A 14922-nucleotide genomic window follows, 5' to 3' on the forward strand; every position below is an offset into this window, starting at 1 on the left:
CAAAAAGCTAATTTACAAATAGTCTTGCTTAAGAATTTCCTTCTGCTTTATGTACACAGCTCCTATGATAACTTATGTGTCTCTATGACTACAGACTGCAAAGACTCCTGATTTAGTCTGATAGCCCAGTCATGTGTTACTTCACACATTCTACCCCCTGCCCCCCTTCCTTATCAACTGTCTGCAGGTCATGAAGTACGGAGGAGAGGAGATGAGGAAACACAACAGCAGGATAAAGCAATACAATGTTTTTGTATTAGGTTCATCATATATCAGTCAGCAGAACCATAATAAGACTAAGCAATGACAACTAACCTTCCTGTTGGTGGTTTCCAGATATCATACGCTTTGGTTTTCTTTTTTATATAGGAAATGCCCCAACCAATAGCATTTGTTCCACAAACAGTAATATGACCCTTCTTACCACACCCAAAAATGAACAGGAAACATATACCAGGCCCCCTAAATAGAAATGTAGATTCCAGGCCAGCTATATACAGACCTCGGACCAGACCCCATAAGTAAAATATATTCCTCAAACCCCATTTATCATAAAGACCCCAGGCTAGATCCCCTTTGTACAGAACAGACCAGAGCCCTCTTATATAAACTGTAGACCAGACCACCCTGAATACAGATGCCAGGCCCAACTTCCGATTATACAGACTTCACACAATACCCCGTGTATACAGACCTCAACCTCACCTTTTTTTTACAAACCCCAGTCCACAGGTGCAGATACTCACCTCTCCCCATTTCTGGAATTCTCTCCCCCTCCAGGATGGCGCTGCAGAAACGGGAAGAGGTAAGTATGGTGTAAAGACACTTGGGCAGATTTGCTGAATTATCTGGGGGTCTATTGTAAAAGAGTTGTCACCCAGCACATTCAGAATGTCACACAGTCCCTTCAGCCTGTGTGTCAGTCAACACTGCAATACTGTTGTTCTATTCATGGACCTGGAGGCTCAGGATGAGCAGGGCTTTAGGTTCCTTATAAATACAGAGAATACTCCATATATTATGGAATGAGTTACATTTTTTAGAATCACATTGTTCCAAACCTCTTCATGTATTATATGGGGGATCTTTCTTCACTGCTCCTCACCTGTTGGCTTGGGTGAAGGTACGGGGTCAGTCTTTGGGCAATCCTCAGGGAGCACACAAGGGCCGGATGATCCAGACTGGAAGACGAGCGGTTCCCGGCAGACACATCCCCCCTTACAGTATTTTGGACATATCCTGTTTTTGTTTCCTACATTTTCACAATTGTTCGGACATGCGGTCCCACATTCCGACCATTCTTGGTTCTTTGGGCATTTGGGTTCTGAAATAAAGAATTTCTATTATCAGATTCTGAAAAATGACTGAAATCAGTGAAATCTTACCAGAATTATCAGTTTATTTTTGCACTGTGCAGTTCATTAACCCCTTAGTGACAATGCTTATTTTAGACCTAATAACACAATGACTTTTGGGAGATTTTCATCTTCACTTTTCAAAGCCATAACTTTTTTTTATCTTTCCCTTGCCGTGGCCGTAGGGGGGCTTGTTATTTCTGTGGTGAGCTGGAATTGTTGTTGGTTCTATTCTCATGTATATATAATATATTGAAAAACGGTTTTTTGTTTTTTTTTGAAGGGCAGAAGATTAAACCCATCGATTCTGCCAATGTTTTTCTTTTATGGCTGTTCATGCAGAATAAATTACATGTATAACTTTAGGGTCATTATAATATCTATTGTAAGTGATGAGATGTAGCAGGTGTTAGGGGGAGGAGTTGGGGAGTAGTTAGTTAGGTGGTGTTGAGATGAGGAGATGAAGTGTTGAAGTGTTGAAGTTAGAGGAATGGAGGAAAAAATTGGCTTTCGCCCCTGCCAGAGCTCAGTCATGCTTAGAGACCTCCTTGTGAGAAGCCTGCCCTTACAAAGTTTAAGAACCTAGGACATGCCGAGTATGCGTGGGTGTGAGAGTGCAACAACCGCATGTAGAATAGTGAGTAACCGCCTGAGGTTTAAGTCAAGTGTGAAAGAGTTACGTCCAGTTGAGAGAGTTTCAACCAAGAAAGAGTGAGATCCAACAGATAACTAAGACTGTGGATGTCATACCTTGGGAAACCCGAACTGCACGAATGAAAGGAGAGAGGCAAGGAATGTAAGCCTGCTTCTACTACTAATTCAATGAGTACAGGGTATTCTTCTGTTGATTTGCAAAACATTGAAGTAAAGGAACAGGACCGAATGTTCCCGGTTCTTGTTTGAAAAGTTCTCTGTGTGTGGACTACTTTATTCCAGTTGGGTGATCCACCGCAGAAGAAAAAACGTTGGCGTCACGGTGAGAAAAACAGAACTTAAGGTAACCCAGGTTAAAAAAACATGATGTTCCCCAGTTAGTAATGAGGTTGGGTTCTTAGCCACCTTTAGGGAGGAGGAGTTAGAGCCCTATGACAAGGTTAATTTTCTACTAGAGATGAGCGAACGTACTCGTCCGAGCTTGATACTCGTTCGAGTATTAGCGTGTTCCAGATGCTCGTTACTCGTGACGAGTACCACGCGATGTTTGAGTTACTTTCACTTTCATCTCTGAGACGTTAGCGCGCTTTTCTGGCCAATAGAAAGACAGGGAAGGCATTACAACTTCCCCCTGCGACGTTCAAGCCCTATACCACCCCCCTGCAGTGAGTGGCTGGGGAGATCAGGTGTCACCCGAGTATAAAAATCGGTCCCTCCCGCGGCTCGCCACAGATTTATTCTGACATAGAGGTGGGAAAGTGCTGTTGGTGCCGGAGCTGCTATAGGGAGAGTGTTAGGAGTATTTTAGGCTTCAAGAACCCCAACGGTCCTTCTTAGGGCCACATCTAACCATATGCAGTAGTGTGGATGCTGCTTTTTGCAGTGTTGCACATTTCTTTTTTTTTGTATATCGGCCGTGCAGAGCATTGCGCCCTGCAGTAATTATACATACTCCAGGGCCAGTGGTGGTGGTGAGGCAGGGACAGAAGACATATATTTATTGAATATAGGCAGTGGGCCTTTGCAAAAACATTTGGGGAAAAAAATCTATTTGGGCTGCCTGTGACTGTCCTCAGTGTACTGGGTCTCTGCTGGGTGTAGTTGTCCTCCTAATTCATACGCAGCCAGCTAAGTGTTACAGCAGGCTTGCGCAAAATTATTTCCTGGCTCTGTGTTGCCTCTTACATCACCGCTGTATTCCTGTCCACAGTGCAACAGTGTGCAGTTATTTTACATACTCCAGGGCCAGTAGTGGTGACGCAGGGACAGAAGACATATTTATTGAATATAGGCAGTGGGCCTTTCCAAAAACATTTGGGAGAAAAAATCTATTTGGGCTGCCTGTGACTGTCCTCAGTGTACTGGGTCTGTGCTGGGACTAGTTGTCCTCCTAATTCATACGCAGCCAGCTAAGTGTTACAGCAGGCTTGCGCAAAATTATTTCCTGGCTCTGCTGTGCGTTCCGAAAGCGAAGTCAGCCTCCAACCACAGGCCAATAAGTTGCACATTTAATAACAGCGTTCTGTTTCTGCACTACTGGTAATACACCATGCTGAGGGGTAGGGGTAGTCCTAGAGGACGTGGACGCGGGCGAGGACGCGGAAGCCCAAGTCAGGGTGTGGGCACAGGCCGAGCCAGTGCAGCGGCCAGGGGTAGAGGCAGGGCCAGACCAAATAATCCACAAACTGTTTCCCAAAGCGCCCCCTCGCGCCATGCCACCCTGCAGAGGTCAAGGTGCTCTACGGTGTGGCAGTTTTTCACAGAGACGCCTGACGACCGACGAACAGTGGTGTGCAACCTTTGTCGCACCAAGATCAGCTGGGGAGCCACCACCACCAGCATGCGCAGGCATATGATGGCCAAGCACCCCACAAGGTGGGACGAAGGCCGTTCACCGCCTCCGGTTTGCACCAGTGCCTCTCCCCCTGTGCCCCAACCTGCCACTGAGATCCAACCCCCCTCTAAGGACACAGGCACTACCGTCTCCTGGCCTGCACCTACACCCTCACCTCCGCTGTCCTCGGCCCCATCCAGCATTGTCTCTCAGCGCAGCGTCCATACGTGGCTAGTGCCACTGTTTGAGCGCAAGTATGCCGCCACGCACCTGCACGCTCAAGCGTTAAACGTGCACATTGCCAAATTGATCAGCCTAGAGATGCTGCCGTATAGGCTTGTGGAAACGGAGGCTTTCAAAAGCATGATGGCGGCGGCCCCGCGCTACTTGGTTCCCAGTTGCCACTACTTTTCCCGATGTGCCGTCCCAGCCCTGCACGACCACGTCTCCCGCAACATTGTACGCGCCCTCACCAACGCGGTTACTGCCAAGGTCCACTTAACAACGGACACGTGGACAAGCACAGGCGGGCAGGGCCACTATATCTCCCTGACGGCACATTGGGTGAATTTAGTGGAGGCTGGGACAGAGTCAGAGCCTGGGACCGCTCACATCCTACCCACCCCCAGAATTGCGGGCCCCAGCTCGGTGCTGGTATCTGCGGCGGTGTATGCTTCCTCCACTAAACCACCCTCCTCCTCCTCCTCCAACGCAACCTCTGTCTCGCAATCTAGATGTGTCAGCAGCAGCAGCATGTCGACAGCAGTCGGTGTCCCGCGGCGTGGCAGCACAGCGGTGGGCAAGCGTCAGCAGGCCGTGCTGAAACTACTCAGCTTAGGAGATAAGAGGCACACGGCCCACAAACTGCTGCAGGGTCTGACAGAGCAGACCGACCGCTGGCTTGCGCCGCTGAGCCTCCAACCGGGCATGGTCGTGTGTGACAACGGCCGTAACCTGGTGGCGGCTCTGCAGCTCGGCAGCCTCACGCACGTGCCATGCCTGGCCCATGTCTTTAATTTGGTGGTTTAGTCGCCCATTGACTTCAATGGGGTTCGTTACTCGAAATGAACCCTCGAGCATCGCGATAATTTCGTCCCGAGTAACGAGCACCCGAGCATTTTGGTGCTCGCTCATCTCTATTTTCTACCCCACTATCTCCTCGGCTGAGGGCCTGCTCCTCGGATGCTGCAAAAGGAGGTGGAGCGGGCCAGAGATCTCTTCTGGCTGCCGCCCCCGTTCACATTAATCTGGCGGACCTTCAGGCCTCATTGACATGAGCACTGTTTTCACACATTAGAGGCGCACAAAAAGATCGCTTCTGTAAGAGCCAATGGTTTCCTATAGAAGCGTTCACATGAAGGAATTTTAGACACGCAAAATACTCGCACCTGCCAAAGATCAGACATGCCAGTGCAATTCACATCTAAGGTCCGTGCTACTAGGAAAGATAAGACCTTATGTATCTCTGGTGCGTGCTTTCCAGAGACTCCTATGGGAGCTGGAAAACGTGCATCTCAAATTGTATAAACAAGCCAGTTCAAATACCTGGAATTCACCCATTTATACAATCTTTTTGTGTGCCTATACTGCACAAAGATAGCGCCTGTGTAAACGAGGCCTCATAGATTGTCTGTTTAAATAGGTCTACAGTCAATGCATTTTTAGGTGAGCTGAAGACCAAGCAACTCCAAAAAGTGAGTGACTCTAACTCACTCACCCTGTTGGGTCCCTGTCTTCACAAGATTGTGAAGTCTTGTAAGCTATTACTAGGGCAACCATTGGCCCATGAACATTAACCTAAAAGGGGGTGTAGACTTGGCATCCAATTTTTTACTCCAATGCATTTAAAATACAAAAAGCTAATTTACAAATAGTCTTGCTTAAGAATTTCCTTCTGCTTTATGTACACAGCTCCTATGATGACTTATGTGTCTCTATGACTACAGACTACAAAGACTCCTGCTTTAGTCTGATAGCCCAGTCATGTGTTACTTCACACATTCTACGCCCCCCCCCCCTTCCTTATCAATTGTCTGCAGGTCATGAAGTAGGGAGGAGAGGAGATGAGGAAACAGAACAGCATGATAAAGCACATAGATCTGCATGGTTGCTATTTATACACAATTGTATTGTATTAGGTTCATCATGTATCAGTCAGCAGAACCATAATAAGACTAACCAATGGCAACTAACCTACCTGTTGGTGGTTTCCAGATATCATAAGCTTTGGTTTTCTTTCTTTTTATATAGGAAATGCCCCAACTAATAGCATTTACTCCACAAACAGTAATATGACCCTGCTTACCACACCCAAAAATGAACAGGAAACATATATCAGGCCCCCTAAATAGAAATGTAGATTCCAGGCCAGCTATATACAGACCTCGGACCAGACCCCATAAGTGAAATATATTCCTCAAACCCCATTTATCATAAAGACCCCAGGCTAGATCCCCTTTATACAGAACAGACCAGAACCCTCTTATATAAACTGTAGACCAGACCACCCTGAATACAGATGCCAGGCCCAACTTCCGATTATACAGACTTCACACAATACCCCGTGTATACAGACCTCGACCTCACCTTTTTTTTACAAACCCCAGACCAGAGGTGCAGATACTCACCTCTCCCCATTCCTGCAATTCTCTCCCCCTCCAGGATGGCGCCGCAGAAATGGGAAGAGGTAAGTATGGTGTAAAGACACTGGGGGAGATTTGCTGAATTATCTGGGGGTCTATTGTAAAAGAGTTGTCACCCAGCACATTCAGAATGTCACACAGTCCCTTCGGCCTGTGTGTCAGTCAACACTGCAATACTGTTGTTCTATTCATGGACCTGGAGGCTCAGGATGAGCAGGGCTTTAGGTTCCCTATGAATACAGAGAATACTCCATATATTATGGAATGAGTTACATTTTTTAGAATCACATTGTTCCAAACCTCTTCATGTATTATATGGGGGATCTTTCTTCACTGCTCCTCACCTGTTGGCTTGGGTGAAGGTACGGGGTCAGTCTTTGGGCAATCCTCAGGGAGCACACAAGGGCCGGATGATCCAGACTGGAAGACGAGCGGTTCCCGGCAGACACATCCCCCCTTACAGTATTTTGGACATATCCTCTTTTTGTTTCCTACATTTTCACAATTGTTCGGACATGCGGTCCCACATTCCGACCATTCTTGGTTCTTTGGGCATTTGGGTTCTGAAATAAAGAATTTCTATTATCAGATTCTGAAAAATAACTGAAATCAGTGAAATCTTACCAGAATTATCAGTTTAATTTTGCACTGTGCAGTTCATTAACCCCTTAGTGACACTGCTTATTTTGGACCTAATAACACAATGATTTTTGGGAGATTTTCATCTTCACTTTTCAAAGCCATAACTTTTTTTTATCTTTCCCTTGCCGTGGCCGTAGGGGGGCTTGTTATTTCTGTGGTGAGCTGGAATTGTTGTTGGTTCTATTTTCATGTACAAATAACATATTGAAAAACGTTATTTTGTTTTTGAAGGGCAGAAGATTAAACCCATCGATTCTTCCAATGTTTTTCTTTTACGGCTGTTCATCAAGCAGAATAAATTATACGTATAATTTTAGGGTCATCATAATCGTACCGACACGCAGAATAAATTATACGTATAATTTTTTAAAATCATTTTTTCTAGGTTTTTCCACTTTTGAACAATAAAAGCCTTTTTGTTAAAGATGAGCGAACGTTCTCGCTTAGAGCAATTATTTGATCGAGTATCGCTTTTTTCGAGTAACTGCCTAATCGGGTGAAAAGATTTGGGGGACGCCGGGGTGAGCGGGGGGTTGCGGGGGTGATTGTGGGGGGGATGAGAGAGAGCCAGTGCTCCCCCCTGTTCCCCCCTGTTACCACCCGCTCCACTCTCCCCCCGCCCCGGCCCTACGGCACTCCCCGAATCTCTTTGTCCGAGTAGGTAGTTACTCGGAAAAAGCGATGCTCGATCGAGTAATTGTTCTAAATGAGCATGTTCGCTCATCTCTACTTCTTGTGCATCACTGCTTCAAAGTCCCACAACCTTTATGTTTTTCCATTGACAGAGCTCTGTTAGGGCTTATTGTGTGATGTTCTGTATTTTTTTTTGTGCCATTTGGGGGTGACAAAGGGCATTTTGATCACTCTTAGCTCATTCACACATCTGGTTTTCACGCCCGGCCGATATACGGACATGCGTATAAGACCCAAATTGGACTTTTTAGAAGGCAAAATGAACAAAGAAAATAATTTTGGCTGCATTTTTTTTTCAATAGCGTTTGCCCTGCAGGATAGAAAAAAAATATTCAAGGGTTTTTTAAAGTTTTTACAGATGAGGTTATTACTAGAGATGAGCGAGCACCAAAATGCTCGGGTGCTCGTTACTCAGGACGAAATTTTCGCGATGCTCGAGGGTTCGTTTCGAGTAACGAACCCCATTGAAGTCAATGGGCGACCCGAGCAATTTTGTATATCGCCGATGCTCGCTACGGTTTCCATTTGTGAAAATCTGGGCAATTCAAGAAAGTGATGGGAACGACACAGCAATGGATAGGGCAGGCGAGGGGCTACATGTTGGGCTGCATCTCAAGTTCCCAGGTCCCACTATTAAGCCACAATAGCGGGAAGAGTGGGAACCCCCCCTCCCAACAATTTTTACTTCTGAAAAGCCCTCATTAGCAATGCATACCTTAGCTAAGCACCACACTACCTCCAACAAAGCACAATCACTGCCTGCATGACACTCCGCTGCCACTTCTCCTGGGTTACATGCTGCCCAACCCCCCCCCCCCCCCAGCACGACCCAGTGTCCACAGCGCACACCAAAGTGTCCCTGCGCAGCCTTCAGCTGCCCTCATGCCACACCACCCTCATGTCTATTTATAAGTCAGCCATGAGGAGAAACGGCAGGCACACACTGAAGAGGGTTGGCATGGCTAGGCAGCGACCCTCTTTAAAAGGGGCGGGGCGATAGCCCACAATGCTGTACAGAAGCAATGAGAAATATAATCCTGTGCCACCTCCATCAGGAGCTGCACACGTGGGCATAGCAATGGGGAACCTATGTGCCACACACTATTCATTCTGTCAAGGTGTCTGCATGCCCCAGTCAGACCGTGTTTTTTTATAAATAGTCACAGGCAGGTACAACTCCGCAATGGGAATTCCGTGTGCACCCATAGCATGGATGGCTCCCTGGAACCCACCGGCTGTACATAAATGTATCCCATTGCAGTGCCCATTACAGCTGAGGTAATGTCATGTTAAATGCAGGTGGGCTTCGGCCCACACTGCATGCCCCAACCTGACCGGGGTTTTTAATTCATAGACACAGGCAGATACAACTCCCTATTGTGAAGTCCCTGTGGACCGACAGCATGGGTGGGTGCCAGGAAGCCACCGGCGGTACATAAATAAATCCCATTGCATTGCCCATCACAGCTGAGGTAATGTCATGTTTAATGCAGGTGGGCTTCGGCCCACACTGCATGCCCCAGTCAGACTGGGGTTCTTTATAAGTAGACACAGGCAGGTACAACTCCCTATTGTGAAGTCCATGTGGACCGACAGCATGGGAGGGTCCCAGGAAGCCACAGGCGGTACATAAATAAATCCCATTGCATTGCCCAGCACAGCTGAGGTAATGTCATGTTTAATGCAGGTGGGCTTCGGCCCACACTGCATGCCCCAGTCAGACTGGGGTTCTTTAGAAGTGGACACATGCAGTTACAACTCCGTGTGGACCGACAGCATGGGTGGCTCCCTGGAACCCACCGGCGGTACATAAATATATCCCATTGCATTGCCCATCACAGCTGATGTAATGTCATGTTTAATGCAGGTGGGCTTCGGCCCACACTGCATGCCCCAGTCAGACTGGGGTTCTTTAGAAGTGGACACATGCAGTTACAACTCCGTGTGGACCGACAGCATGGGTGGGTGCCAGGAAGCCACCGGCGGTACATAAATATATCCCATTGCAGTGCCCAGCACAGCTGATGTAAAGTCAGCTTTAATGCAGGTGGGCAAAAAATTAATTGGATTGCACTGTAGGTGAGGGCCCCAAAAAATTGGTGTACCAACAGTACTAATGTACGTCAGAAAAATTGCCCATGCCCAACCAAGAGGCCAGGTGAAACCCATTAATCGCTTTGGTTAATGAGGATTAATTTGTAACTAGGCCTGGAGGCAGCCCAGTTAAAATAAAAATTGGTTCAGGTGCAAGTTTCAACGCTTTAATAAGCATTGAAACGTATAAAAATTGTTTACAAAAATTATATGACTGAGCCTTGTGGGCCTAAGAAAAATTGCCCGTTCGGCGTGATTACGTCAGGTTTCAGGAGGAGGAGCAGGAGGAGGAGGATGAATATTATACACAGATTGATGAAGCTAAAAGGTCCACGTTTTTTTATGGTGATATAGAACAATGCTTCCATCCGCGGGTGCAGCCTACGTATTGTTTAGGTATCACTGCTGTCCACTGGTGGAGAAGAGAAGTCTGGGGAAATCCAGGCTTTGTTCATCTTGATGAGTGTAAGCCTGTCGGCACTGTCGGTTGACAGGCGGGTACGCTTATCTGTGATGATTCCCCCAGCCGCACTAAACACCCTCTCTGACAAGACGCTAACCGCAGGACAAGCAAGCACCTCCAGGGCATACAGCGCAAGTTCACGCCACGTGTCCAGCATCGACACCCAGTAGTTGTAGGGGGCAGAGGCGTCACGGAGGACGGTCGTGCGATTGGCTACGTACTCCCTCACCATCCTTTTACAGTGCTCCCACCGACTCAGCCTTGACTGGGAGCGGTGACACAGTCTTGCAGGGGAGCCAGAAAGCTGTCAAAGGCCTTAGAGAGTATTCCCCTGCCTGTGCTGTACATGCTGCCTGATCTCCGCGCCTCCCCTGCTACCTGGCCCTCGGAACTGCGCCTTCGGCCACTAGCGCTGTCGGATGGGAATTTTACCATCAGTTTGTCCGCCAGGGTCCTGTGGTATAGCATCACTCTCGAACCCCTTTCCTCTTCGGTTATGAGATTGCAAAGCTTCCCCTTATACCGTGGGTCGAGCAGTGTGTACACCCAGTAATCCGTAGTGGCCAGAATGTGTGTAACGCGAGGGTCACGAGAAAGGCATCCTAACATGAAGTCAGCCATGTGTGCCAGGATACCTGTACGCAACACATGGCTGTCATCACTCGGAAGATCACTTTCAGGATCCTCCTCCTCCTCCTCCTCCTCCTCCTCCTCCGGCCATACACGCTGAAAGGATGACAGGCAAGCAGCATGGGTACCCTCAGCAGTGGGCGAAGCTGTCTCTTCCCCCTACTCCTCATCCTCCTCATGCTCCTCCTCCTCCTCCTCCTCAATGCGCTGAGATATAGACAGGAGGGTGCTCTGACTAACCAGCGACATACTGTCTTCCCCCACCTCCGTTTCGACCCCAAAGCGTCTGCCTTTATGCTTTGCAGGGAACTTCTCAAGAGGCATAGCAGAGGAATGATGACACTAATGATTGCAGCATCGCCGCTCACCATCTGGGTAGACTCCTCAAAGTTTCCAAGGACCTGGCAGATGTCTGCCCACCAGGCCCACTCTTCTGTGAAGAATTGAGGAGGCTGACTCCCACTGCGCCGCCCATGTTGGAGTTGGTATTCCACTATAGCTCTACGCTGCTCATAGAGCCTGGCCAACATGTGGAGCGTAGAGTTCCACCGTGTGGGCACGTCGCACAGCAGTCGGTGCACTGGCAGATGAAACCGATGTTGCAGGGTGCGCAGGGTGGCAGCGTCCGTGTGGGACTTGCGGAAATGTGCGCAGAGCCGGCGCACCCTTCCGAGCAGGTCTGACAAGCGTGGGTAGCTTTTCAGAAAGCGCTGAACCACCAAATTAAAGACGTGGGCCAGGCATGGCACGTGCGTGAGGCTGCCGAGCTGCAGAGCCGCCACCAGGTTACGGCCGTTGTCACACACGACCATGCCCGGTTGGAGGCTCAGCGGCGCAAGCCAGCGGTCGGTCTGCTCTGTCAGACCCTGCAGCAGTTCGTGGGCCGTGTGCCTCTTCTCTCCTAAGCTGAGTAGTTTCAGCACGGCCTGCTGACGCTTGCCCACCGCTGTGCTGCCGTGCCGCGCGACACCGACTGCTGGCGACGTGCTGCTGCTGACACATCTTGATTGTGAGACAGAGGTTGCGTAGGAGGAGGAGGGTAGTTTAGTGGAGGAAGCATACACCGCCGCAGATACCACCACCGAGCTGGGGCCCGCAATTCTGGGGGTGGGTAGGACGTGAGCGGTCCCAGGCTCTGACTCTGTCCCAGCCTCCACTAAATTCACCCAATGTGCCGTCAGGGAGATATAGTGGCCCTGCCCGCCTGTGCTTGTCCACGTGTCCGTTGTTAAGTGGACCTTGGCAGTAACCGCGTTGGTGAGGGCGTGTACAATGTTGCGGGAGATGTGGTCGTGCAGGGCTGTGACGGCACATCAGGAAAAGTAGTGGCGACTGGGAACTGAGTAGCGCGGGGCCGCCGCCGCCATCATACCTTTGAAAGCCTCCGTTTCCACAACCCTATACGGCAGCATCTCCAGGCTGATAAATTTGGCTATGTGCACGTTTAACGCTTGAGCGTTCGGGTGCGTGGCGGCGTACTTGCGCTTGCGCTAGCGACGGCTGGACGGTGCACTGAGAGACATTGCTGGATGCGGCCGAGGACAGCGGAGGTGAGGGTGTGGGTGCAGGCCAGGAGACGGTAGTGCCTGTGTCCTGAGAGGGGGGTTGGATCTCAGTGGCAGGTTGGGGCACAGGGGGAGAGGCAGTGGTGCAAACCGGAGGCAGTGAGCGGCCTTCGTCCCACCCTGTGGGGTGCTTGGACAACATATGTTTGCGCATGCTGGTGGTGGTGGCTCCCCGGCTGATATTGGCGCGACAAAGGTTGCACACCACTGTTCGTCGGTCGTCTGCACTCTCAGTGAAAAACTGCCAGACCTTTGAGCATCTCAGCCTCTGCAGAGTGGCATGGCAGGGGACGCTTTCGGAAACAGTTGGTGGATTATTCGGTCTGGCCCTGCCTCTACCCCTGGCCACCGCACTGCCTCTTCCAACCTGCCCTGCTGCTGCCCTTGCCTCCCCCTCTGAAGACCTGTCCTCAGTAGGCGTAGCAAACCAGGTGGGGTCAGTCACCTCATCGTCCTGCTGCTCTTCCTCCGAATCCTCTGTGCTCTCCTCCCTCGGACTTACTCCAATTACTACTACCTGAGTGATAGACAACTGTGTCTCATCGTCATCGTCCTCCTCACCCACCGAAAGATCTTGAGACAGTTGCCAGAAGTCCCCAGCCTCATCCCCCGGACCCTGGGAACTTTCCAAAGGTTGGGCATCGGTCACGACAAACTCCTCCAGTGGGAGAGGATTCGGAACCATTGCTGCCCATTCTGGGCAGGGGCCCGAGAACAGTTCCTGGGAGTCTGCCTGCTCCTCAGAATGTGTCATTGTAATGGAGTGAGGAGGCTGGGAGGAAGGAGGAGCAGCAGCCAGAGGATTCAGAGTTGCAGCAGTGGACGGCGCAGAATTCTCGGTGGTCGATAGATTGCTGGATGCACTTTCTGCCATCCACGACAGGACCTGCTCACACTGCTCATTTTCTAATAAAGGTCTACCGCGTGGACCCATTAATTGTGAGATGAATGTGGGGACGCCAGAAACGTGCCTCTCTCCTAATCCCGCAGCGGTCAGCTACCATACACCTGGATCAGGAGCTCGGCCTGTGCCCACACCCTGACTTGGGCCTCCACGTCCTCGCCCGCGTCACGTCCTCTAGGCCTACCCCTACCCCTCAGCATGCTGTATTACCAGTAGTGCAGAAACAGAACGCTGTAATTAAATGTGCCGCTTATTGGCCTGTGGTTTGAGGCTGACTTCGCTTACGGAACGCACAGCAGAGGCAGGAAAGAATCTTGCGCAAGCCTGCTGTAACACTTAGCTGGCTGCGTATGAATTAGGACAACTACCCCTAGCAGAGACACAGTAAAGTCAGGACGGTCACAGGCAGCCCAAATAGATTTTTTTCCCAATTTTTTTTTGGAAAAGCCCACTGCCTATATAGACTGGATATGTCTTTCACTGTCCCTGCCTCACCACCACTACTGGCCGTGGACTATGTAAAATTACTGCAGACTGTTTCACTCTGGACAGTATGACAGCAGTGATGTAAGAGGCAACGCAGAGCCAGGAAAGAATTTTGCGCAAGCCTGCTGTAACACTTAGCTGGCTGCGTATGAATTAGGACAACTACCCCCAGCAGAGACGCAGTACAGTCAGGACGGTCACAGGCAGCCCAAATAGATTTTTTTTCCCAAATTTTTTTGGAAAAGCCCACTGCCTATATAGACTGGATATGTCTTTCACTGTCCCTGCCTCACCACCACTACTGGTCGTGGACTATGTAAAATTACTGCAGGACGCAATGCTCTGCACGGCCGATATACAAAAAAAAATTTCCAACACTGCAAAAAGCAGCCTCAACAGTACTGCACACGGTCAGATGTAGCCCTAAGAAGGACCGTTGGGGTTCTTGAAGCCTAAAATCACTTCTAACGCTCTCCCTATAGCAGCTCCGGCATCAGCAGCACTTTACCTGATCTCTGTCAGAATGCATCTGTGGCGAGCCGCGGGAGGGACCGATTTATATACTCGGGTGACACCTGATCTCGCCAGCCACTCACTGCAGGGGGGTGGTATTGGGCTTGAACATCACAGGAGGAAGTTGTAATGCCTTCCCTGTCTTTCTATTGGCCAGAAAAGCGCGCTAACGTCTCAGAGATGAAAGTGAAAGTAACTCGAACATTGCGTGGTACTCGTCACGAGTAACGAGCATCTCGAACACGCTAAAACTCGAACGAGTATCAAGCTCGGACGAGTACGTTCGCTCATCTCTAGTTATTACCGACTGTGTGTTTCTGTTTTCTTCTTTCTTTTAACAAAAGAAGATAAAGTGCATAATTATTATTTATTTTTTTTGCTATTTCTATCCTTTTTTTATTTTTTCATGGCACTGTAGGGGATTTTATACTTTCATTACTTTGATCA

The 14922-nt window shown here is 49.3% G+C and overlaps 1 protein-coding gene across 9 annotated transcripts in view; it reads right to left on the reverse strand.

Moving 5' to 3' along the window:
• LOC136631951 (zonadhesin-like) overlaps window positions 1–14922 on the reverse strand; it is a 91608-nt gene that overhangs the window by 7371 nt on the left and 69315 nt on the right. For 7 of the 9 annotated variants that reach the window (XM_066606463.1, XM_066606466.1, XM_066606460.1 and 4 more), the window contains 2 exons: window positions 6830–7048; window positions 1106–1324 (listed from right to left, as the gene is read on the reverse strand). The exons of 1 other annotated variant lie outside the window; for it this stretch is intronic. In XM_066606463.1, coding sequence (XP_066462560.1) covers window positions 1106–1324; window positions 6830–7048 — 438 coding nt within the window. Of the gene's footprint in view, window positions 1–686; window positions 788–1105; window positions 1325–6829; window positions 7049–14922 lie in introns of those variants that run through there. One more of the 9 variants, XM_066606465.1, reaches the window with a different exon arrangement.

The sequence above is a fragment of the Eleutherodactylus coqui genome, chromosome 6 (assembly GCF_035609145.1).
Source record: "Eleutherodactylus coqui strain aEleCoq1 chromosome 6, aEleCoq1.hap1, whole genome shotgun sequence".
NCBI lineage: Eukaryota > Metazoa > Chordata > Amphibia > Anura > Eleutherodactylidae > Eleutherodactylus > Eleutherodactylus coqui.